The sequence below is a fragment of the Limulus polyphemus genome, unplaced genomic scaffold (assembly GCF_000517525.1).
Source record: "Limulus polyphemus unplaced genomic scaffold, Limulus_polyphemus-2.1.2 Scaffold392, whole genome shotgun sequence".
NCBI classification, from domain to species: Eukaryota; Metazoa; Arthropoda; class Merostomata; order Xiphosura; family Limulidae; genus Limulus; species Limulus polyphemus.
The window spans coordinates 67433-95244 of NW_013666002.1; the positions used below are offsets into that span (position 1 = coordinate 67433).

General features: G+C 35.2%; 1 protein-coding gene across 8 annotated transcripts in view; it reads left to right on the forward strand.

Moving 5' to 3' along the window:
- Nucleotides 1-27812, forward strand: part of LOC106457917 (ubiquitin carboxyl-terminal hydrolase CYLD-like) — a 158181-nt gene that overhangs the window by 56667 nt on the left and 73702 nt on the right. For 5 of the 8 annotated variants that reach the window (XR_002610279.1, XM_022384000.1, XM_022383999.1 and 2 more), the window contains one exon: nt 25146-25354. Coding sequence is in view for 7 of the 8 variants with exons in the window: in XM_022384000.1 (XP_022239708.1) it covers nt 25146-25354 (209 nt within the window). In the remaining variant the exon portion in view is untranslated. Of the gene's footprint in view, nt 1-14626; nt 14711-22049; nt 22202-25145; nt 25355-27812 lie in introns of all 8 variants that reach the window. The other 3 variants (XM_022384002.1, XM_022384004.1, XM_022384003.1) reach the window with 3 other exon arrangements.

Sequence of the window (27812 nt, forward strand, 5' to 3'; positions counted from 1 at the left end):
CAAATCTGCTGGCCTAGATGGGTCTTTCACTGCTTCCACAAGCATTGGGCTTCCTTGGGGATGTTCTTTTATCCTACCTCAAATTATCTTATCTGACATAGGGGGTATTGTAGTTGACTTCAGTGCTGTGACATGCAAATCAACAGATGCAGCAACACTTACTGGAATCTGGCCTTTGTTGTTTCCAATCGTCATTTTATCAAAGTTAACTACAAACTTCCTCGGTAGTAAATAGTCCAATTCTAATATGCATTGGTCTTCAATCTCAGCCAAGTATACTTTCTGTCTGTTCTTCATGCCCATGAGCTCAATAGCTACCCACACTTGTTTATTCTTGCATAATGTCCTGTCACACCACAGAGCTTCTGTACAGCTTCTGGTACTCCTTTGTGATCCAGCACCTTGATACTCACAAGGATTTGCTGAGATGCAGAATCTATGACAAAGTTGCACCTTTGGCCATCCAGCTTTCCTGTCACATAGACACTATGTGTGCTTGCCATTTTACACTTAGCTGTTGGGACTTTCATGATGGGTGTTGGTGGGCATCCCTCAGCACCAACCACTACTGGTTTCCCAAGGCTGACTTTTTGGTAGTATTCTTCTTACACTGGCTCCTCATATGTTCTTGCTCTCCATAGTTCCAACAACCTTTCTGGGTCGCAGCCTTTCCTGCCATGGCATCTTCCCTGTGTTGAAGTTGCCAGCATTGAGCTCTGTTGTGCCCAGGTTTATTACAGTGTCAGCAAAGTCCCTCAAACTTCTCTGAAAGCTGACCTTTTCTGACCTTGAATCCTGATGACTGTACCAACCTTGGTATCTCTGTGCTGGACTTAACATAGGATTCAAATTCAAGAGCTCTGGCCATTGCATTCTGTATAGTAGAGGGGTGTGCTTGTTTTACTTCAGTTGTGGACTGTCCAAGGCATCTACAAACTGATCCCTCAGCAACAACTTGAGGAGATCGGGTGGTGCAGTTGGGTAGGCCTTGTGTGCCATACTTTCCAAATCCTGTGCCAGCTCTTGCAGGCTCTCCCCTTTAGCACGGACTCTCGTCCTAAACCTAGCCCTGTAGACTTCAGACTGATTTTGGGTTCCATACCTGAGTTCTAGAGCAGCTAACAGTGCTCTATAGTTGTGTCTGTCATCTGCTGACAACTGTCCAAGTATTTCCAGTGGTTTTACCTTCAAGCTTGTTGCCAGATATACTGCTTTCTGCTCCTCTGTCGATCCATTCATTTCTGCCAGTAGCTCAAATTATGCTCTATATGCTACCCACGGTGACTTCCCATCGAATTCCTGTGGCTTCCTTAATACTAGATCACCCCTATTGCTGACATTCATATCTGGGATGTGACTTCTAACAAGACTGAAGATGTCTGCATTAGAGTTTAGCTGCGGGGTCTGGAAGGGGCTTCCCGTTGTCTGAGGCTGATTAGGTTGATGGCTAATATATCCTCCTTGTGTAAAAGACAGTAAATCATTCTTTAATGTATTTAATTCGCTTTGAAATTTACTAATGTTTTCCATTTGTGTACTCTGGCTTTCTCTCAATTGTTGGAGACTTTATTCTTGTTTATTCTATTTCTCCTCCATCCACTGCTGTAATCTCTCTTCTTGTTTCTTTTCTTTCTCCTCCAACCACTGCTGTATTCTCTCTTCTTGTTTATTTTCTCGTTCTTCATTTTTCTTTTCTTTCTCCTCCAACAACTGCTGTAATCTCTCTTCTTGTTTATTTTGCTGTTCGAGCTGCCACTGTTGCAGGTTTTCTTGCAACTGCTGTTGTCTCTCTTCTTGTTTATTTTCTCATTCTTCTTGTTTCTTTTGTTGTTCTTGTATTGTTGCTATCAAATCTGCTAAGCTGTAGTTTGACTTGCCACTTCTCGTTTCCATTTTTTTCTTTTCCATCCCACTCTCTGACACCAATTTGTTAATTTTCCGTAAAAATTCTTTCCGAAGAAATTTTAGCGATACAAGTCCTTTCCTAAATAAAACTAGTTTATTCTTTCTCAATACAACTTTGAAATTCATTTAATTTCCACAGTCATGCTATAACTTAAACAAATGCTACAATTCACCATGAACGACTCACGCGCTTGACTCAATTGTCCGTCTCTATCTTTGTCTGCAATTCAATTCCCTTGTTGCTGTCACTTCTTGGCGGTCTTATATACAAGAATACCGCACATCTAGTAAACACTAGAGGCTTCACGAACGGACATGAATTTTCTAGAAACTCATGACGTGTTAATAGCATCACATGACTTTCGCTGTCGTAACAATAGGTAAATATGAACTATAAAATCAATATCAAACAATTGATGAAATATAAGATAAAACCAAGTTAAACAAAATTAAAATTAAACATGAAATATTGAATGCAAAAATTGGAGGCCTAAAAGTAAATTAAAATGCTAATCAGTATAAAAAATGAAATTGATCAAACTTTAAAACTAAACAAATTACTGCACTTAATTGAACTTAATAGAAAAATGCTAAATTAGATGAAATTGCAGTACAAACAAACTAGCATCAAATACAAAGGAAAACAGTACAAAATCAAAGTATAATCATACAATAATCTCGTTTAAGCTTTATAAGAGCAAACTGGAAGATAAATAACAAATAATTAACAATAACCTATATTTTTACTTATAAATATATTAAGTAAAAATAATGCAAAGTCCAGTCTCTTTAACAGAAATGAAGGTGTTTTATTTCTTCAACTGAAAGATTTACAATGTAAAGGATTTCAGAAAACAACAATAACCAAACAATAAACTCAAGTCGCAAATAAAACTTAACAGCTGCTTACTGGTTAAGTTTCCTCTTGTATCTAAAATTCACATGCAAATGTTGTCAACTAAGAAGTTCATAACTAAATAAACTCTTTATCCTGTCTGTTAACTAACTGATAACTAATTCATTCACTCTGATTAACCAAGTGTGCATGGGGCTGGTCCATTGGACTTACCCCATATTGGAGAAGTTAACTATAATTATAAATTTACTGTGTGTATCAACATGAAATATGGCAAGCTTTTAGTAATATGTATAAGACTTTTTTACACAGAATATCAGATTTGCTACAAAAAGTAGTACAGCTAACCCTTGAGTAGCTTTGTGTAAAATTCAACAAATATACAACCCTTTATTTTTTGGGAGAGATCTTATGGATAACCTTTTTATTCCTCTGCAACCCCTTTTGAGGTTGTACATTTTCTTCATAATGATGCCTGTTCTTACCAGTGAGCTGTTGTTCTTTAGAGTTATTGCAGAATGGCCTGGCAGTAGTAGTGTACAGATTCAATGTCACTGAAACCACTTTTGGAACCATGACTAGTCAGTCTTCTGTGGTTACTGTTGAGGCAGAGTCCTCCTCCTTAGAGGTCAAAGTGGCACTTTTCCCCTCATCTTCTTGGGCTTGCAAAGCCCTGAAGAGACATCACCAGGGTTCAGTAACTTTTGGAAATATTTCAGATGCTACACAACATTTCTTGTACATTATAGAGCTGGCACTTCTGTTTATCAGCCAACAATGCTCTTTGTCTGGTTCTCAATGTGCTGGGAATTTTATAAAGATAGAGTCATTGTGGTAGTGCTGGTGTAGGTTTCATGGTTAAAGTTGAGATGACTACTCTGAGGCCACAATCTTCTCTCTTCAGTGTTATGTTTGTAGAACCAGCCCAGGTACAAGGGCTAACAGCAACTTTTTGATCTGTATTGCGTCAGCCTCTTTTGCTGAAGCTGCCAGAGTAAAGCTTGTGTTAGGAGAGCTATGTAATTTGTGATATGGTGTGTGTCTTTCTTTTTAAGTTGCAGTGCAGAGGTCAGGTCAAAAACAGGAATATAATCATTCCTAAAGATTTGAGACTTTAAACAGCTAAAGTAAAGGATTGCAAACTATAAGTCAACTAAATATCTGATAGGCTAGAATTCAGCAGGATGGCAAGTTTTGCCAATTATTATGAACTGCAGAGATAAAAGGTAATCACCAGGTTTAAGAATGGTCATTGTGGTTGCTCATGATGCTTATCTTTTTGTCCTAATTCATTCTTCTTCCCAGTTATATGTTTGTTCATTTGCTGAGATTGACAGTATTTGAATGTAATGCTCTCACATTTAACCTTGGCTGATTGAATGATCATTCTCCTAGGTTTTGAAATCATTGATAGCTGTGTTGTATCACTTGTGGTTGGAGTTGCACCTTCATCAAAATAATTTATTTCTGATTTGATGTTCTCATAACTAGTGCTTATAGGGCATATAGCTTCTTTTCTGGTGTGATTTCCAAGCACCTCATATGTTTTTTTTACCTGCTTTTAGTAATATGGGAATTTAAACATTTTTGGTTAAATAGTTTATATGCAGTTTTAGCATAACCACTTAGTCTAGAAAACTATTGAAGCTGCTTTGTTACAGTTGCTTTGTTTCATTGTTCTCTACAGTAGATAATGTTTATTCAGTTAAAGGGAATATTGCAGTAATATAACATCTGGTATAAAGAATCAATTACTGTAATAGACTTTGCTGCCTACATTGACAGTGTCTGTGTGTTATGGCCAATCAAGGCCTGTGAGAGAACAAGAGTCATGAGATACATTATTGACTAGTCAAAGAAACCAAGTATACGTGTAGAATTGAAGTGTACTTACTTAGTTCAGTTATAATAGGATTTCTTCAAATAATGATCATAATCTGGCCCAGCATGGCCAGGTGGTTAGGGCGCTCGACTCACAATCTGAAGGTCGCGGGTTTGAATACCCATCACACCAAATATGCTTGCTCTTTCAGCCGTGGGGGCATTATAATGTGACGGTCAATTCCACTATTTGTTGGTAAAAGAGTAGCCCAAGAGTTAGCGGTGGGTGATGATGACTAGCTGCCTTCCCTCTGGTCTTACACTGCTAGATTAGGGATGGCTAGCACAGATAACTCTCGTGTAGCTTTGCGCGAAATTCACAACAAACGGTGATCATAATCTAAAATCATTGGGTTTCCTTTTTATTTGTTTTATTATAAAGATTGTATTCTTTTTGTTAAATATGCCCACTCTTATTATTTCTCACAAGAAAACTTAAGTTTTCAAATACAGACTACTCCACAAATTTTATGACTGAATATTCTGTTATTAGCAGATCTAACTGTTTGATACTTTTTGAGAAATTAGTTTACTTGAAAATACCACAAGTAATCAGGAAGTAGAAACTTTGGTGCCATGATAAAAAGATTTATCACAGAATTTATGTTTTGATAATATGTACTAGTCATAGATCAGTCCCTGGTGTTTATTGAGTTTAAAGGAACATTTCTGCATTTAGAATAACATATTGATATAGCATAAGTACTCTCAACCAAGGGGGGAGTTGGACAAAAAGAGAGAGAGATATGGCTGCAGGAAAGATAAGTCAAGTCAAGGAGAATCCTTCTCCTGGGCATAGGACTTTTGCCCATGATATGTATGTCCCTTTATATCAGTCAGCCTGCAAGAGGATTTGCTCAAGTACCCCAATCATTCAAGCAAACAAGTACCTTTGAGGATCGATTTTGGTAGAAGGAAAGTGCAAATGACTGAGGTTCATTGAAGTTTTTTCCCTTGCAGGTGATACAATGAACATCCATAGGTGAAGACAAAGGTGGATTGAGGTGCTTCTCAGGACTGAAAAGTTTGTTGTGACCATGATGGCAGCTTGTGATAGCTGTGGCTATGCAGGGTTGTACAACAAACCACCCTGAGTAGCTTTTGCCTTGTAACCTTGGATAAAGGGCTGACCAACTGGGTGTCAGAGTCTCTATAAGCAGCTCCTTACAGAGCTGATGATGTCAGTGGCATTTCCTCCTAGCATAATTATGGATTCTGTGAAGAAGAGGCTTTTGCCAGCTACATAGGTCCCTGTGAGAGAGGCCAAACATATCATACTTTGATGTTCAAGGGGATGGCAAAAACAGAATGACACTGGTTTCTGAAGGTTTCAGGTAGGTCACATCTTGTAATTGATTGACTTAGGAACAGGTTGTTCAATGTCTTATCCTGAGCTTAGACAGCCTGACCCTTTATGCACTTGGACAAAGAGTAGCAGGATGACTGGGAGGCTGTTGTGTACAGGCTACCTTACCAGTTTGATACAGCAGAGAATCAGGTGATTTATTGTGTTGAGTTCAAGGCTTGGAAGAGGAATAGCACTGAGAGATTGACTGCCTGCATGGACAATTATACTAACTGTAAGGAAAAGCATACCCAGTAATTGTCTCTGCAGATTGGGAGGAATCTTCTGGTCGATAAGTTTATTGGGGGACTTCTCAGTGGGCTTATGAAATAGCACCTGGGAGTGAAGGATATCATCATTCTCAAAGAAATGGTGTCTGTTGCAACATGCTTGGAAGTGGTCACTTCAAACTGGCTGCCAGAGAGGATAAAGCCTGCAACAGCAGCTGTAGTGGCAATTTTGCTGGCAGATGGTGCTACTCAAGTACCTCCATTGTATCAAGCTAGACCCAACCAAAGAGCTAATAACCAGCCATTCCCAACTTTCAGCACTGTGATGTAGCTATACTAGTTTCCAGAGAATGTGCAGATCTCATGAGGAATGTACTGTAGCTAGAGTACATGCCACTGCATGGTTCTTCCATGGAATACATGCCATGGCCTGTTGCAATGTCTCCACCTGGACATCATGCAGGACATGAAGAGCAAATAATCTGCTTCACTTGTGGATTAGTAAGGTATTAGCAGAGGAACTGCCCATACACTGCTTAGCAACAAAGATGGCACATCAATTGATTTCAGCTGACCTACAACATTAGCACTTTACCAAGCAACAAAGTAGGTATGGTTATCTGTAGCAGTCATTGGATAAGCAAGGTTGGGCTGACCAACAACAAATGATAGATGCTGTTGCATGTGCTCCAGAAAACTGATGAAGCATAAGTAAGGCTTTGCCACTGGCTTGGGAAACACAGCAAAATACTTGAATCAAAGAGTTAAGTGGTCAAGCCAACTTGGTATTTGCCAATGAGGGTACATGGGCATTAAGGATACAGGAACACAGAGGACCCTAGTGGACCTTGTAATCTTTCAAGGCCTACAAGTGAGACCACTGTTACAGACAGAGAATACCAATTTAGTTCTGGCAAATGGTGATAAACTAGAGGTTAGAGGAGTATGGGATCTCCAGCTCAGTTTAGGAGGTGTTGCCCACAAAATGAAAGTAGTCATATCTGATCTTGAATCTGGACCCTGCATCCTTGGGATGAACATGTTGCATAGCCTATCTATTTTGTCTCTGCAGTGGATAAACTGATGTTTTACAGGAAAGTTATCTTATTCCAACCAGTTCAAGCTCAGGAACAGTGGAATGCACAAGTGTTTGTAGTGGAGGGAATAATAAGTACCTCCATGTAAACAAGTTGTGTTTTATGGTTTAATCCAAATGAAGTTTAATGTGTTGGTACCATGTAATGCTACTATAGAAGCCATGCATAAAGTGAACTGTTTCCTGTCCAGAAAGTAGACAGCACTGGCTTAAATAGTCAACTGTCAGACAAGACTGATGGAGCTTACACTTAAGAGACTGCAATAATGTGATATGGTATTCCAATGAATATGAAAAGCAGGCTTGAAAATGAAACCAGTAAAATACCCAATCAGTAGTCATATTGTGGGGAGAGATAGAGTCTTGATGGTCCCAGCTAAGATAGCTGTTGTGAGAGATTGCCTTCAATCTTTTACAGAGTGAGGTGTTTGCAGTTTCCATGGTTTTGCGTCATATTACTGACAATTTCTGGGGAACTTGTCAAAGATAGCATCACCATTGTCAGCTCTAACGAAAGTTGAAGTGCACTTTGGATAGAGTGAAGAATGTGATCAGACTTTCTTGTCCCTAAAGTTTGCTTTGATACGTGCTCCAGTGCTGGCCTATCCACACCAAGGCTGTGAGATTCTCTTGGACTGGACATTAATGTTAGTAAAACCAGAGTTGAAGCAGTGTTATCATAGTTGCTGGATGGAGTAGAATATATAAACAAGTATGATAGTTGTATAGTCATAGCTCTGAATGCTAGTATCATATGATATGAAAGAGCTGCTTGCAGTAGTTATCTTATTTAAGCACTATCACCACTACTTGCTTAGTTCACCATCTGTATGGACCATATTTCATGAAATGGTTGGTAAACTTTAAATATCCAGAGATGGTAATAGCACATTGGATAACAATGCTGCAAGAATATGACCTTGCAAAAGATAAAACTGAATGTCACTCATCCACTTCCAGAAACTGTAGGAGGTCATCAATATGTATTTATCATCATTGATTACTTTACAAAGTGGACCAAACATAACCACTGGTTAATATACTAGCACAGACCATTATGGATGAGTTAGCTGGGAACTGAATAGCAAGACTTAGAGCATCAGAAGAAAATCACACAGTTCAGGGATGTAACTTCAGCTAACTGTTTGGTTAGTAGTTTAAAGTGTTAGGTGTGATGAATATTTCTTATTCATCCTATTACCTCCAGTCTGATGGTTTGGCAGAATTAATAATACAAGCTACCAAACAGATGCTTGTAAAATTTGTTAATCCAGACAAAACCAACTGGGATGAATACTTTCTATAAAGGATGATACCATGTAGAGCAAGAGAACAGGAAACTACAGGCTACTTGAATGGCTCATGTTCAAATGGTAAGTATTGCTTCCTGTGGAGGTAATGTATAGTCCTTCACCACAAGAAGTTAATCAGTGTCTTCAAGAGTATGTAGAGTGGTTCAGGTTGATGATGAATTCACCTGACAACAACTCAGGAAGGCAGCATGTTAACAAAAGTGCTGTAATTGGACAGTGAAAAAATAGATGTAATGTGGTGACTGGGTGTGGTATGTGCTGGTGGCACAGAAGCAACTTGCATTTGGTTAGCTTGGTTTGTACCTGTTACTGCAACAAGTTGGTCCTCTAATGTATGAGTTACAGTAGATATGAGGTATGAATAGGCTTGTCAAGCATATTGATGATATGCATTCACAAGTGATAGATGAGACTGATGAACTTGGTGACCAGGAGTCTGGAGAGAAAACTGATGAGTCATAGGAGAGTGAGATCATTTTTTTTAGTTATCTGAAGTGTGAAAGAAAGCTACAGAGATTTATCTGGTAGTCTTTGATGAATGAGATAAAGAGTCAGAAATGGAAGTGACTACCAGCTCCAACTAGCTTACAAAACACAAGTATCCTCCTCCTGATTGATGTGGGTGAGATTGATTTTCCTAGCTCGGATGATCATAAGGTCCAACACTTGATGATTGAAAGGAAGTAGAGTTCCTAACTTTCCAGGCTATCCAATGATGCATACTGTAATGTATACACTACATTGTGTTACTTCTATTGATTAAAAGCTAAGGTGGTCATTGGTTGCTTGAAACAAAGTAGTATTTCTTGCTTTCTAAACCATTGGATAGTAATGTCCAATAAAATATATGACCTACACATACCCATCACTATAGCATGGTGGTGGGTATTTTTTGTACAAAAATAATTTTAAGTTATTTAAATTAACATAATTGGAACTTGTAAATTGAAATTATTCAAAACTTAAGAGAACAAAAACAAAGTTTACTGAAAAAGAAATAAGAAGATAGTGAACCTCTTAGTCTTTTTATTATGTCAGGGTGGTTGTTTGGCACTCCCTATGGCTATGCACCTTCTTTGTTTTATAGCTACTGTTTGATTGTTGATGGTTAGGACTATCATTAATCTTGCACAATCGTGGACTGAAAGAAAGTGTTGTTCCTTACCTTCCTACCATTTGAGTGGTATTGAGATGAAATGTGTCTACTACATTGTAGGATTATGACTCGATTATCAACAGTTATGATTATTATGTGATTGAAAGGGCATTGCATCACTTTGCTTTCTGAACCATTGAATGGATTTTCTGACGTGAAATGTCACACAGTGTTTAGAGAAAATCACTTCAACAACCTAACTGAGGTTTGAGAACTCTGCAGAGCATACCACCTGGTGCTTGCTAGATTTTTCATCAGTTTTTCAGAGAAATAAGTTAAATATACAATCTACAAGGGAATCCAGCCTTTTCTGAATGTATATTGGAGTACAGTAGTAACAGCATAAATATTAATATTGGTGAATACTTTTAGTTAAAATGTCTGAATTTTGCCAGTGATTATTTATTTAATGAAGCCTAATGTATAAATAAGTTTGATGGCCCCTTGAGGACACTACTATTGCTACCAAGTGTAGCTTTCAGGTGGTTTATGTGGTAGCCAGTAGCAAGCTGTATAAACTACTAGTGCTTAACAAAACATAATGGCAGTATATGTATGTGGCAAATATATGTGTGGTCTCACATGAATTTTCAAAACATTACACTTAATCCTTCATAAATGTTTTTAAAACTAATTAATGCAAAACAAAACAATAACACAAATAGGCAGTAATAAACAAGGAGAAGACAACAACGACATGGAGACAAAGGATTTCATCTCAACATTAAGAATTAATGGCTATGAGGTTAACTGTAATAACTGGTCTGGAAAGTATTATTGGATAATGCAGTGTCCCTTTGGTTTTCATGAATAATAATAAGGAAATGTTTCAATTTTTACATAGAAAGATTCAGTAGGTGGTGAATTTTTCATGGAAGAGATAAAAGTAACAAACACTTGCACTATAACTAGAGAGTTCAACAATTTTACCTGTTGTTTCTCATAAGCATTGTGCAGAAAATATTTTCATGCAAGGTGAAATATTATTGAGTAGGGTAAATGTTAGTAGTATATTAAATTCATAAATAATGGCTTAGATATCATAAAAATATATATATACATGTGTTGTACCCAATATTTTATATAGTTATTATAAGAAGATCATCTGTCAAGCATATTAAAATATTTTTTACAAGCAAACAGTTTTGTTGAATATTTTTGTAGTGCTGTTTCAGTACAAAAATGAAGTTTTGAAACATGAAAATGCAGATTTAAATATAATAGGAGTAGGGAGAAGGTACCACACACGCACAGTGAAACTATGTGATTTGCATCAAAACTGTTCTACAATTTGTTAATGGATTAAGTTCCCTAAAAAACACAATTAAAGCATTGGTAAAACTAATAGTTAAAGGTGAGGTTAGTTCCATCTAAACCAAGTTAGTTTGACAATGCAGGAACCTGTTATATCCTTGGCCTTCATTTCTTCCCACTGGAACTAGGAACTGTCTGCATGATAGCCAGACAGCAGACTATCAGTGAGGCTGGGTGTTAGAGTGTGAATTGTATGTTTCCATTGTTCAGCAGGAAATGGCAGAGGGTAGCATGGCCACAAGGGCCGATCGAAGCCCGGGAAAACTTATGTCCTCATTTCTCTGGACACATGTTCTATGGGTGAGTTTGGGCATGAGTACATGTTTAGCTTGTGTACATGTTGCTTGATCAGTACTTAACATCAAAGTTTGTGATCCTTACTGCATGTTACGACCTCCCTATAACTTTTGACCAACTGTTATTCAGTAAATTTTGCATTTGAATCTGGACTCTCAGTATTTAAGGCCAAGTTTTATCCATGGTCAGTCTCTCTTTCATTGATTAGCCTATGATTATTCTTCCTTTACCTGTGTGTAGCAGTAATTATCATCTTTGATACCTTGTTTTACCTATGAAACTTCCAAACTGCTCCAGGATGCTCAAGAATTCCTTTACAGTGAGGGGTGTGAAGTCTTTGTAGAGATGGATAATGTTGGACTGATATTTTCTGCTTGTGAGCTTATGGATAAAGATGTGTTGTTTGCAGATGCATCCAACTTGGAAGAGCTCACCAAATCAGTGAATGGGTTGGTGCTGATGTCTTCTAGGGCCAAACTTCCTGCAATGATTGATGAAGGTCCTGATGCTGATGGGAAGTCAGTGGAGTTCCCCAGAATTGAATCATCAGACTTAATACTATCCTAATTGGATAAGCCAAATCTGCAAGTAGTTCAACAGTTGAAGTCAATACCAATGTTGATGCTGCCTAGGGAGGTTAAAATGGAGGAGTCATGGTGCCCAGTGATGTGTACAATTATAAGGTATCACACTATTAGAAGGAGAAGACAATACATGTGTTTGCATCTTTGATGGGACTATTACACCTCAAAGCCAAAAACAAAGAGCTTTCTGGTTCTAGGATTGCCCTGTAGGGTGTCCGAGTCTTGAAAAATGGTGGAGGGATGGGCCTAAGCAAGGGTTTGATGTCAGCTCTGAAGCCAAAAACAAAGAGCTTTCTGGTTTTAGGATTGCCCTGTAGGGTGTCCAAGTCTTGAAAAAATGGTGGAGGGATGGGCCTAAGCAAGGGATTGATGTCAGCTCTGAATACTAAGGTAATTGAGAAGCAGATGGCCCATTCAACAGTTTGTGCTGTCAACAAAGGAGCCTCACCTCAATGTTGTTGACCTAGACATTTCCCAAGGACATGACAAGCTGTGGTAACAACGGTACCACAGACAAAAGGATCATGAGAGATATTCCAGAATGATCTGAGAGTGAAATTCCATACAAATCAACCAAAGGTGTTAACAAAATGAACCACACTAGAGCTGTTTCCAGGGCTTAAGCACCACTTGTCAGGAGATTTCAGCTGAGTGAATGAAAGCTTGGTACTCACCAGCTGGAATGGACATTGGCTGAGGCAAGGGCCACTCTTCCGTTGAGATTCAAGGATGAGATCTGTTGTCTCTAAGTCAGGCTAGCCAAAGCCAAACAGAATCTAGAGAGAGCCTGAGCTGACCTCAAGGTGTACATTGCTGCCAATCAAAAGAAGTGGTGACATTGGAAACTGCTGGGAGGGTAACGGTGAGCAGAGTGAAGCCTCAGCTACTCTTAGGGGTGATTGTACATTTTTGTATGTAATTAATTTATTGTAATTTATTTTGAATATTTTGTGTTGTATTTCAATTTAGGGTGCCCTCTTTTTCCCATTCTCATGAACGTACATAGAAAATGGGCCTAATGGTTTATTTGTAGGGTGTATTATGCATATATGGCTCTTTCATGTGTTTGAAATAGCAGGGAGTTAAGTGTTTTTGTTAGTGTGTATGCGTGTGTGTATATATATAGTTCATATTTGTTTGTAATGATGACTTCTGGCTCTCTCATGCATGCAAGCATGTGTAAAAAATTAGGGATTTAAGTTTTTCTCTGCTTGTGTAAATTCCTTTTATTTTTTTTATTGTGCACTTAACTTGCTACTACTAGCTCTTGCCCATGAATGTACACAAGCAAGAAACAGTTTTAGAGAATTTGTGTGTATTTTAATGTGGAAAGTTTTTCTGTGTCATTTTGATTTTATTGTATATCATAATATCATTGTTAAAGAATTTTTTACAATTTAAATTTAAGCTTTGTTGAATTTCTTTTTTGTACATTTTGTGAGTATTTGTTTTTTCTAGATGTGAACATAGTTTCTCATCATTATTAAATGTTTATTATTTTGTATTTATTTTATTTTTTTATCATAGTGTTATAATTTTAGTTGTCAGACTGTCTACTCTTAAATTAAGCAAAATATCTACATTTTGGTTCTTTCTTTTATTTAGTTTTATATTTTGTGCTTGTACCCTTGTTAAGATCTATTCTATGTTCATTGCTAAAGGATTACTTTATATATTTTATTGTTAAGGGTTCTTTTATTGTATTATACTGTGTTTTCTTTCATTTTAGATTAACATCATAAGGTGTTTATTAAGTATTAGGTTAATTAAAATTGAAGGGTTTTTTCCCCTTTATTTCACTCTGTTTCTGTTACAGTGATTAAACATTAAAATTAAAAGGTTTGTTTTTTATGTGTTTCATTTGGGTATCTATTGTGTCATCATAAATTTCATTAATTTGATTAACATTAAACAATTTATTCAATTATTTCTTTATTTTGTAGTGTTATTGATGCTTTTAGAATATGTTTAAAAGACTCTTTTAAAGTATTAGGCACTAATTTTCTGTAGAAGATAAAGGGTCTTGGATAATTACAATATATTATCCTGTATTTGAAATCACTGTCATTAGGTTTTGCTACTTTATCAGATTGTTAAAGAGTTGTGTCATCTATGTGACATATACATGTTCTTGGGAACAAAGGGAGGTTAATATGCTCCTTGGCCATGTCATGAATGTAGAGGTTATTGGCTTTAAAGTTAATTTTAATCATTGGTATGAAGTCAAGCCTGCTATAGAGCAGAAAGTGTGATATGCAAGCATATTAATGTTTTCTACCGGCTTTTTGTTATATAGGATTTTTTTAAATTTTCATTTATATAGCTTCTGTGCAGTTTTAGCATAAACACAGGATCCAAAGAATTGTTGAGGTTGTCTTGTTCTAGTTGCTTTGTTTCTTTGTTCTCTACAGTAGGTACAGTCTATTCTGCCTGAGGGGTTATTGCAGTTGTGTAACGATCAGTGACTGTAATATGCTTTGTTGTCCAAATTGATCATGTCTGTCTTTTACATCTAATCAAAGCTGTCAAAGAACAAGGGGCATGAGGAAACACTTTTGACTAGTCAAAGAAAAGGAGTTAACCTTTAGAACTGCGCTTTTTTTTTTAGCCCATTGCCACTAGGAGTTCTTTAAGCTCATCATGTTTTAGTTTTCCAGAGATCTGTTTTGACCTGGAGAAAGCCAAGGACCTAATCATTATCCAGTAGAAGTGACTGTCTTTTCATGTGTGAAAGTATGTATGCTGCATTTTGTTTTTGTTTGTTTTATAATGTTGTGTTCATTTTTATAAGCTTGTCTAGTCTCACAAGAAAACTCGCTCAAGTTTTCAGATGTAGAGTACAAGGCATACTTCCTGGTCAAATATTCTGTTATTAAAGGATAAAACTATCTTATATTTGTAGGGAAATCAGTTTATCTGAAAATACCACAATGGCATAACATAATGTACAGACAACAAGAAACTATTTGCCCTTTTAAGGCTGTCATTTGATCATCCATCCTTGAGAAAATAAAAATTTAAACTACCCATCAGGAAATCATTGATTCTTTTTTTAAGCTTGGGTAAAATACTGGCTTCCACTGTTCCTGATGGCAACTCATTCTGCAAGCCATCACCTTTTTGAAAAATAAAACTGCTTAGCTTGTTTTTTCCAAATCTTAAACTTAATCTTCTTACCCTACCCAATTGACTTCGGAATACAGCACAAAGAATGCAGAGACCTTTATCCTGTTGATCCCTTAGATAGACTTATATGGTTAAATAAGAACATCTATTACCATTCTTTTCTCAAGAGAAATTAAATTAAAATATCTTAACCTAACACTATAAGATAACTCTTCCATCCCAGAATTATTTATGTAGTCCTTCTCTGAACCCTTTCTTATAAGTCAGTATCTTTTCTAGGAGATTACAACTATACACAGTATTCCAAATGAGGCCTAACTAGTAATTTCTATAAAGACAGATTATCTGTTTTAAATTTTAATCAGTGTTTATCACTACACCTTAAAATTCTATTTGCTTGCTACTGGCAACAATACACTGCTTCAGTGACTTATCCACCACTATGCCAAGATCCTTTTTTTTCCATTGTGTTATTGATTAGGATTTTATCTGTATTAAATGTGCGATGCAAATTATCACCCAAATACACTAACTTGTACTTGATATACCAGTAATTAAAGCTCATTTGCCAAATACTTTTCCAATCTATCAATTCATCCAGAATCATTTGTAATACCTTTATATATATCTTCAGTAGTGTAGTGGTAAATTTTACAAAATTTGTCAGATGTGTGATGTCACCATAAAGGTAAGGTTCTCAAAGGTTAATTTCTGTTTAGTCCATTTTGAATATAGAAAGTATATTCAACGCTAATTAATTAAGCTACTTACATTAAAGTCAAATTGAATATACATATAATAGTGAGTGAAAACACACAACTCAACTTTCTTTAAATTCAGCAACAAAGCAAAAAACACCTCTGTGCCAAATAAAAATTGCTAACATAAAAACAAGTTTACATATCTGATCTTTGGCTTATTTTAAAACCCAAGGTAAACCTTGTTTGATTTAGGTCAGTTCCAATATTTCTGTTGGATTGTCAGGCAAAGAGAACATTTAAAAGCTCAGCTATGTCGTGGTCTTCAAAAAAACCTTGATATCAGCTTCCCTTAAAGGTCAAATACCTATTTTAACATTTTACTTATCTTTAGCATTTTAATTCATGCTTTTAGTTTTAACATCATCAGCCAGCTGCTTCACAAAAATTCTTTCAAATTTTCAAATTTCATTTTTAATCTAATCCCTATAGTTCTGTAAGTCTTCCAGCCTTTCTCTCAAGTTAAACTCCTTAAGTTTTATAGCATTTGTTACTTATTTAGTCCTTGATGTTTTTAATGACCCCTGTTATCATTTTCATATTTTGGAATGTGGATATCTTGCCTTAAAAGGAATGTATTTGAAAATCCTCCCATTCCTGTTCCAACATTACTTAGTAAGTCATTATGTCAATTTACTAATGATAAATCTTGTCTCATGTTTTCAAAATTGGCTTTATGAAACTTAGGAACTAAAATTTCATTTTGTTTTATATAAACTTGTAGCAAAACATCAAATCTAAGTATACAGTAATCACTCTTCCCCATATTTGTTTCCCCTATTTAAAATCTTACAACCAGATCTTCGTTATTAGTTAACATTAAATCTAACATTTGCATCCATTCTGGCTGGCACTCTGACCATTTGGTACAGATTCCCATCCTGTATCACTTGAGAAATCTCTCTTTCTCACTATTTGATTCCATAAATTCCAATGTGTCTAAAATTAAAATTTCTTACTGTAGTATTCTTATTGGTAACAACACTGATATCATTATAATTTTTTTCACTGGCCTTATCTGTCTGATCAAGTGGCCCATAACATTTCCCAGTTAAAATCTTTCTATGACTGAAACCTTTTAGATTCATCCTCTCAACTACCATTTTGATTATATTCAATCCAAACAGATTGCCACTGCAGTTCATCTCTCTCCCTTATTGAAAAAGTCTATCACTATTAGATAATTTATAACCTAGAATTTCAAAATAATTCCTGTTGTCAGTATTCTTAAATCTAAGAAAGTTTCAGTAATTCATTTAAGTAACTCCCATTATATCATAGTCTTCCATTTTAGCTAGAGCACTGAACTCATCCATGTTGTTCCTAAAAAGTCCTAACTTTAGAATAATAGCATCTGTGTTAATGCTTAAATTTACTGTGTTTATCTTTAAATCTAATAGGTTTATCTTTAAAGCTATTATTTTACTTGTTATGCTTTAAATATCCTATTTCCAAGCTATTTTTTGACCTAGCTACCCTATCAGTTTATTTGTTGTTTATTTCCCAAGGTCCCTCACCACCATCTAAGTTTAGTTTAAACTATTTGTAATGAAAATAGTTGGAGATTCCCTAAACATTTTACTGTACCACCACCTAACTTTCCTAAGTGGAACCCATCTCTAACATATAATTTATATTTACCCTGAAAACTATCCCACAGATCCAATTAGTGCACCTGTTTTTTTAAGCACATCTCTGATAATCATCTTCACCTTTGATTCTGCTAAATAATTCATTCCCCATCTATCCTGAGGCCAAGTGTGTTTCTATCACTAAATTTCCAAATGAGTTTTTGTAATTTTTAAACAGCTCTTTCGGTTTACAATTTCCAACATAATTTGCTCCTAATGCATTACAAAGAATACTCCTTGGTTTGTGAAATTAAATTGTCAATATGCTCTGTAATCTCTTTAGCAACTAGCAAGCTACAACAGATAACTTTATAAGTATATTTAACATGAGGGTTCGCACAAGGTAAACCTCTTGATCATGTCATTCCACAGTGAAAAGTAGCCAAAGGATCAAATCTGTTAAAGACTGGGCATTGTATACTTTAACTCTTCATTAGTACCTTGGAAAAATGAAACCCATGAGTAACATGGGGTCTATTAGGCCCCAATCCAAAAATATAATGTAAATGTAATGATGTCAACATGCAAAATGAATATCATGTGAAATATTCAATAGCATATGGGTTCGTGTTTCAAAATATTTTACCTCGAAAAAAGGAATAATGGAAAGTATATTTAAAATAAACTTTGTAATTGCATCTATATGCTAAAATGCAAACCAAAATCATTGTAGATTAGGTTAGGAAAAATGTTGAGAAAAAAAAGTATCTTTGTTATTTAACATAACTGAAGTATGGATGCTCTAGGTGTCCAAAACAAAAACAATATTAGGTTATCCAGAAAACATACCTTAAGCTAGTACCATGAGGTCAGTGGGGCCAGACTTATTCATTGCTGTAATGTTTGGTAACAGGAGTAGGTCAAGCACCTGGATCTGTTTGGTTTGCAATAAAGCTCCACATGGTTGGGTTAGCTGTATGTTTATACACTGGTTTTCTTTGTTGTTGGAAGAGATATACTTTGGTTTGATTTTTACTATTTATTTTGTTCATATTTTTTTCCGGACTTAATAATGACAGGGGTAAATATTCCATGTACTAGCAGGGCTAAACAAGTCCAACATTTGGATAGTGTTTCCTGGAATCGATATGAACAAAAGTTATGTGTATCTGTCATGACTAAAACCTGACAATCAGACATGGGGCAATTACATCAGTAATGTAATCAATTATTATTACTTTGATCTTTAATGTACTGAAGGCTTCATAAGATTTTATTTTGGTTCAGACATATATCAATATAATTATCATCAATATACACATTTAGCATTTTTTATACATATTAGCAGACAACAACACAGAAACATAATAACTAAAGGGGTTTTTCATATGATGGACATATTGTTCTAACATTTAAACTGTTTGTTGCACTTTGAATGTTCTTTAGCATAAAATACACACTCAAACACCTCATTCTTGGACACGGGTATCATAATGAGCTCATACAATAAAAAAATTTATAATGTCACAGTACACAATCAGTTCTTTCTCTCCAATCTATACATTAGCTCAGTACTACTTTACTAGAGATTCATACAAGTGTGTTAATGCTTAACATATTTTAACAATGTTGTCACAGTGCCTTTGCAAAGTTCTTGGAAAGACATCACTCAAAATTTTAAATAACTTGATCCTCCTAATTGCTTTTTCAACATCTATATTCGAACTTTAGCAATTTTTTCTAGAAATTTCAACTTCTCTCTGTTGCCCTTGATTCTAGCCTTTTGTAAAGAAAGAAATAATATGCTCAGCCCCTGCAATAATGAGATCTTCTGCTATTAAAAATCCTCTGTCAGCTAAGACATATCTCTTAATTCTAATCTATTGAGAAACCTACATTGTTGTGTCAGCATTTTATCCAACACTCTATCTCCCCAAAATAACGATCAATAACAAATGGCACCAGTTGTAATGATCCCCACTAACACCTTCATTGTGTTGTGGTGCTTATAAGTACTCCATGTTTGAGCACTTGCTATTAAATTTGATGGTCTTTCAATAAAAAAATTCTGAACAATCAATAAAGACCCTGCACCATGGCTAATTTTCATACAGGTTTTTCGAGCTGGCCAATATATCAAAAATTCAAGTCATTTTGCCAACACTGGAAGACCCTTTTGAATTAAGTCACTTACATCTCATTCTGTCAATCTAAACTAAAAAGCTAAGTCTTGTTGACAGCAATTTAATTTTAACTTCATTAAAAGTAATAAAACTTGGCTTTCTATACTAATACTCTTAACTGGGGTGATTTAATCACATACTAACTCCACTATCCAGTTGAAAATGGCATGTGAGGTAACCCCAGTAAAAAGAAGTTGCAAGGTTTATCAGAATTTTCATGTGATTTTAGAGTCACAAACTGAAGACAGATCTATTGAATTGCTTCTTAAACTTATTATTCTTCTGTTGAAGCCTTTGTAGCTCATTGTAAAGTCTGGTTTTCAATGTGTAAGGCCTCGTATGCTGTCAGTAATGGGCCTTGTCTGGGTTAACTCCTAAAAAAAAATGATCCATTACTTCATTAAATTTAATTAAGCTGAGTGATGTTTCATCAGTTGGATATATGTCATACAGTATTACTACTGATTAAGTACTGGTGTTCTGTTTAAGCATAAATTATGTGTGTATTGAACAAGTGCTATTTTTATAATAAATATGTGATCTAAGAAAGTGTCTTTATATCTATTGTTTTATAATTTACAGTCAGAACCTGATTTCTTTTTACCTTTATCTGTGAATCGTGGCATCTGACTGGATAATTCTAACGATGCTTTAGAACATTCAGACTTTGATGTTTCTCCCTCTTTTTTTCTTTTGTATTTCAGCCACTTCAGCCCTTTCCTTTCTTTTATGGTCTTTGCATAATGAGTTTTCTTTGCAGAAATTACAGAACTACTTTGGGTATAGTGAATAAATATGGTAGGAACATAGTCTGGATTGATTGAGTCATCTGATGGTTACCCTGAAATAAACATTTGTCAAATAAAAATAACTAAAGAGCCAGTATGTATATAGTATGCAATTTTTTACACTTCAGCAACAAATAATCTAAATTTTAAGATTTTTTGGAATATTTGTACATGGAGTTCCAATAACAAGGCTTTGAAAGAGGTTCAGTTTTTCTCTTTATTAATGTCAGATATTGTTTTGTCCCCAATAAAAAATAGAAAAACTTGTAAGCTTCTTCTGTTTTTATGAGCAGAATATGACTATTTACTGTGAATTATAAATTAGCAACAGGTGTTCTGCAGTCTTTTTTCCCCTCTTTCTATAAATAATCTTACCTTCAATAAAATGATCACTACAGATCCTTGTGTTGATATTGGGCTCCCAGTGGCATTTATCCACTTTGTCCTTTTCTCATTTTTGGGCAGAATATGGAGAAATTCTTCCCACTACCACTCTGAAACCTGTTTGTACAATTTAAGGCACAACATCTAACTGACATATTGATAATATTTGATTGAGAAACTTGTAATACTGCAACACAAAACACCATAACCAATGATATAACATGTATCTAGATCAGCTATGGCCTATTTTCTGCCAACCAAGCACCTCCCACATGATGCTTAAAGAGATGCATGACATCATTTCTCAGCCATGAATAGTACAAAACACCATAACCAATGATATAACATGTATCTAGATCAGCTATGGCCTACTTTCTGCCAATCAAGCACCTTCCACATGATGCTTAATGAGATGCATGACATCATTTCCCAGCCATGAATAGTACAAAGCACATGTAGCACCACAATGAGGAAATTGGGGTATGCACTCTGTCAGGAGTTGTAGTAAGGTACTGAGAACAACAAGCACCTCTGTGCTGTCATCTATTGATGGCATTACTTAAAATTTTTGGCCAGGCCTCTGAGACCCCATGTGAAACTCATCTTGAGTTATACAAACCACTAGCAATGAAAGAAGCAACACTGAAACTACTAGATTCTTTTAGTACCACTTGCCAGTAACCAAAGTTACATTAACCACTCATATTTTTCTAAGGTGTTTAAGCACTCATTAATCTAGGAAAGTGAAAATTTGTCCATTGGATAACAGTGTTGATCATAGAAAAACTCACATAAAACCTTGATTTATTCTCCTTTTTTGTTATTGTAACTTGAAATGATCAAACATTTCTGAAAGTCATGTAAATTTCTTCTAAATATTTTTATTTGTTATCCATAACTAATTCAGTGGTTGCTTTGTATAATCTATGGTGAGGTTGTTTAATGAGATGAGCATGCCATCATTTCTGGGTTATTATCCTTCTAGCAATTTATTTCCATCTGGTCCTACAAAGGTGACTTTGTCTTTATCCAAATGTTTTACCAAGCCATCCCATTGTTATGAAGTCAAGATCATTTCACAGTCTTGCACTAGCTGCAGTAGATGTGTGTTATACAGCACCATGACTTTTTACCTTTTTATTTTATATAGAACTTTTTGAAGTTAGTTATTTCTAGAAATGTGCAAGTTTCATATTACACATGGTCAATAAAGTATTAAGTTGCTGTCTTCTAGCTACCTTTTTCTTTGTCATTCCCTTTAGATAATGCCAGTCTTCCTGTGGATGAGTGGTGGGGGTCTATAAAGTGTACATTGTATAGGAATGCCAACAGCAGTGTCTTCAAATGAAAGCTCAGATGGTGTCCTGATGTTACAACCTCCCTTATGTTTGAGTGGGAATGACCAGTTACATGGGTAGTGCTATTCAGTCTTAGTTAAACGATAATATCAGATTAAGATAATAACAAAGAATTAGTCATTTTGGAAAAGAATCTCAAACAAGAGAGTTTAGAGAGAAAATAAAATAATTTACAATCCGTAAACAAGTACATACATTGTCTTTGTGCCTAATTGAATAAAGATTGATTATTATATTTTTGTACAATTGTGCTTAGTCCATTTATTTCCTTCTCACAAACTCATTAACTCACAGAATAGAATTACTTTGTAATAAATATCTTGTTCAGATATATCGTTATTCTGAAGACCATGTCTTTTCTGTAAGAAAAATTGGTTTGATGTGAAAATACCGTAGGTAGCTTCATATCACATGTCTTACTTCAGTCTTGGTGTTATATAGTGAAGGGACATCTTCTTGACCATTACTGCTGGTCAAATACTACAGATATTGCCAGCAGCCATTGCAAGATGGACTTATAATTGTAAAGCAGTGTGAGTTCTCTGCTCTCACTGATCCAGTGGTTTTCACCATGTTATTTTCCTTTTTTTTCCTAAGCCCAAACTCAAAAGTGGGTTCAAGAACTGTGAATTCTTCCATTATTAGACCTGATTGTGCTTTCATCAGCTTTAATTCCAGTACTGTGTTACTTAAAATAAACACTTACTCTATTCCTATTTTTATTTTCAAACTAAAAGAAGTTCTCTCTATGTAAATGACCAAGTCTTGATAATAGATCCAGAATTATCTACATAAAGGTACACTTAAATGGAATAAATTAATGTATCAATGCATTATATTACCACCAAAGTTTTATGTGTGAAATTCAAAATCATCATAGAATGCTTCACATTACTAAGAGGAGATACTGCTATGCTGTTGTGTAATGTTCATTTTTGTGTATTAGTGGAATAACTAAAATCTCTGACAGCTGATTAAGTTTTAGTCGAGTATTTTTAAACCTTTTGGGTAAATTGTTTCTGACTGATAATAGACTGAAAATTTTCAATACAAAATAAATTACTATTCACATCATAGATATACATTTCACCTAAAGGTTTATTCACAGTGATTACAATTCTTTAATAGAATGTTAAGAACCTGTTTTGACCCAAATTAAGAAACAAAAATATTCAAATGGGAAGTTAGTATTTTATTAAAATTCATGTATTGTACTTTTAATTAATATTGTTAAGATACTTTTTTGAACAAATTTTATCTTGTTCCCTTAATGCTAATATAATTAAATCAAAATGTTTTTAGCCTGAAGATGGGAACTTGATGTGTTTCATTTGGAAGGCATAGTATTCAGAATCTAAAATCTTTGTTTATTGGCTAGATAAGAGAAAATAAGACTGTATTTCATGTGCCTCAAGTGTATGTATAATTTCCCCAAGTTTTCTTCTATCTTCATCGTGAAAGTTTTCTTAACTTAGTGATTTAAATGGCAATTCTTATATCAATCTACTGATATGAATGTATAGAGGGTTGTTCAAAATTAATGGTAACAATTAAGATATCTAATCACCTTGCTCCTGACCTTTTACACAGTTAAAATCCCTGACCATAACATCACAATTCATCTGAAGTGATTTGCAAATGCAGATGGGTTACATTACAAAACTTTCTAATGTGAAGCTCTCCTATTTTGCAATCATAAAAGCATGCAAGGCACAAAATTTTAATGTTTCAAAAAAAGTGATGGCTGTAATGATGTACCACATCTCTCAAACAAGAGAATTCATGATTCTACCAGGGTTAAAACAGACTAATTCCTCACTGAAGGTAGTGAAGAAAGTAAAACAACTTTTCTTCAGAAGCAACCCATGATATAGTGGTCCAATAAAGTAGGAACCTCCCTTGGAATTGTAAACAAAATAATTTAACATACTTAGGTCTACAAAAAGCAACCTAAGAACCATGCTAACAACCTCCTCCCAAAACACATAGCTAAATGGAAGACCAACTGATGAAAGCTGTTCATTGTCTGAGCATTGTTGATAGGCTTTGGAAAACGTGAAGAGTAGAGGGGCAAAATTAACTTCGGTGTATTGCACCACAGGTCAGTGGATCGTAACCAGGGTCACCACATGAATGCCATACATGGTGGAAAAAGGGAATGTAAACTATGCCTAGTTACTTATCTTTCTATTATTACCATAGATTATAAAAACACTCTGTGTAATTACTTTACTTTGAATGAATCATCACATGGGTTAAAATAAAATTTTCATTCCTGCTCTCTAAGAAGTTAAAGTTGTGTTTTACAAAGATTAAAACATTTGTGACAGTCAGAGAGAACAAAAAGCTACATGTATGTTTTGAAAAATTCTGCATATTTACATGCATGTGTGTGTATCTGCCTGAATGTCCTGTTAAATTGTTTGTTACACTGTGTCTAATGTAAGTCCTTCTGTGATAAAAATTTTAAATTCATGTATTCTCATACATTGCACACACACATGTAAGGTTATCAAAATATGACATTGAATTTCAATGACATGTTTTATGGCCACCATATATAACTAGTAACATGTTTTGCCAGTTTGAAGATGCTTCAAACTTTGAATTAAAAATACTTAAAACTCCCTAAAATTAACAAAATGAATATACCATTTCATGGTAGCACAACTTTCCAGAGCTTTTTTGTTTCATTTAATTTCTTGTAGGCAAGATATTAAAATTTCAGAACTTATTTCCTATCAAAGTTTGTACAAAAATGTAACTTCTTTCAATTTTTTGCAGTATTCCTTTTCACACTTCTCGAAATTTCACTCTGCATAGTTTAATTTATTGGTGGGTTTAGGATTCATTGATCTGTCATGGGTACATGTAGAAAGTCTCATTCAGTTAAAATATGAATTATTTCTCTACAAGATCAGAATATTAAATTTTTTACAGATGACACAAACTTTTCCATACTAACTATTTTCCAATGAAGACTTTGTATTTTGTTTTTAGGTTCTACAGAGAGCCAAAAACTCTTGAGTAGGTCTGGATCCAGACCCCTTCCTCTGGAGTCTGCCTGTATTGATGACACTTTGGCTCCTGAACTGAAGCTAGGAATTCGTGTTGTGTGGATGAGTGATGATGGACCAGAATATGGTTGTGTGAGGTGGTTAGGAAAACTCCCTGATACAGGAAGTGACTGGATGGCAGGGATAGAGTTTGTAAGTAGAGAATCCTGATAAGAACTTTAAAGATGGAAATTTGCCTCTTTCTGTAATTAATAATAACTTCTCACAAAATTGTAATAGAAAAATAATTTGTAAATTAGTTATACCAATCCTGTATAACAAACTGGCCAGAAGTACTTCATAATATAAGTCAATACACAAGAAAACCAATACCTGTAAAATTTATATTGCCTTGAATGATCAATAGGACACCTTGCTACTAACAGTACTTTTTGGCTGTAATCCCAGTAATATTTTCTAAAGTTTGACTAGCATAGGAGATTTAGTTAATCATCAAACCATTTAGTAAGTTAACAATGCAAAATAGTGTGTAAATTAATGTAAAAAGTATTCAACTCTTTTTAAACATTAGAATCAATAATATTTAAGGAAACTAAGTATAAAAAAGGAGTAGGGAATCAATCACAAAACACCAGTTGTTTGCTCCAGAGATCCATATTTCCTAGCAGTGCATATATAGCATGTTAATATGCTTATAAGCATTCAAGTATTGTACATCCAGCAAGAAAGCTTAATGAAAGTTAAGAAAAAAGGAAAGAGTAAAAATTGTTAATAGCAAAAGCACACCTGCTGCTCATCTATATAGATATATTGATGTTTTGTCACTGTTGGATATACACGAATGTTTCAGTTTAAGTTTAATGTAAACATTATGATTTAGATAGTTTATATAGTGCGGGTGTCATATGTAGCTATTTTCAGAAGCAATATTTTATGGTAAGTTTGTTTATGTAACTGTTTACGATTCATATGTTCTGGTATTATAAGTTAGCGGTTATTTTCAATAGTGAGATTATTGTGTCATGTTGCTAGAACTTTCTGAGTTTTTCATTGGTTTAACTGAGTATTATTTCATCAGAAAATCTAGTATTGCATAGAATATTCTAGATTTCTGTTAAGGTATAAATATGCATCAAAAAATCATTATCTATCTCTAGTTCTAGACTGCATAATTGTGAGTTTTGCAAAGAGTGTGTGGTGATGATTTTTAAAGTGAAATTATCACAGACTGTATTGTAATAACAGAGTAGAGTATGATATTTGTCTTCTCAATTGTGTTCTAAAGTAACTGAATCAGCTTATGTACACTTTGATGAAAAAGAGACAATTATTTAAAGCTTTGGTTACAACTATAGTAACCAACAGTGTAATGTCCATTTGTATATACATTTCATTTGTTTTTAATATATTATTTTTAAAATAAGCGGACTGTGATGCTGTGATGCAACCTTACAAAACTTAACAGTGGCAAGTCAATCAGGATCTACAGTGGTAAATGGTGGTAGAAGAAGACATAAACAACAGTAGCAAAGAGGCCTATATACGCACACAGCTGTATCAGTGGCAGAAATATTGTAGAGGTCATATCCACACTATATATAACCATGTCAACTGATTTTGATAAGTGGATAGAGAAGGGTGAGTGACTTGGGCTCAAAGGTAATGATCTATGAGAGTTTGTTAAACAGCAAAAAGACCTAAAGAGAGAAGAGCATCAACAGAAGAGAGAGACAGAGAAGAGAAAGACAGAAAGAAGAACATGAGCATGAAACACAAGGCCAAAAAGAGAAAGAAGAAGAAAAGAAGAGAGAGGAGATACTGGAAATACAGATTTAGAGCACAAATTGAGAACTTCAAGCTCACCAAACAGAAAGCTGCCCAAATTTGATGAACAGAAAGATGACATGGATGCTTTCCTGGGGAGATATCAAAGATTTGCCCAAAGTCAGAATTGGGACATAGGTGACTGGGCAGTCTATCTCAGGAAAAGTCTTCACAGGAAAAGGCCCATAAATGCCGGAAGTACAGGGAAGTCAAACCTCACACTGGGGAAACAGTATATCAGTTTATGGCACATCTACAGCAAGATGGACTGACATGTCACTTTTCCTAAAGGAGAGAGCACTGAAAAACATGGATGAAATGACCAAGCTGTCAGAACACTATATGGAAGGCCACAGAGATAGTATAACTGGCAAGTCCAAGAATAACTACTCAAATCGAAACCAGGGGTAGCTGACCAGAAGGGGTGCCTTCAAAGGTGACAATTAGTCAACAAACAAAAAGGAGAAGAGATACTATGCTTGTTTTAAAATGTCACTAAAAGGCAGCAGCAGAAATCTCAACATAAAGTGGCTGCAGCTACCCACAAAAATGGTGCTGGCAAGAAATAAGAAAAGAGTGAATGTTACCATGGGTACTGCTACCAGAAGAAACATAATGAAGACAACTTGTCAGATTCACCACAAGGAGAAAGTGCTATCACCAGTGCAGGATGGATAGCTAGCAATTGAATCAACGGTGCCAGTGGTGATTAGAGCATGTGGCAAACATGGAGAGGTACCAACAAACCACAACATGCCAGTAGGTGAAGGCTATGTTGGGGACAAGAAAGCAAAAGTTGTACGAGATACTGGGTGCAGCAGTGAGA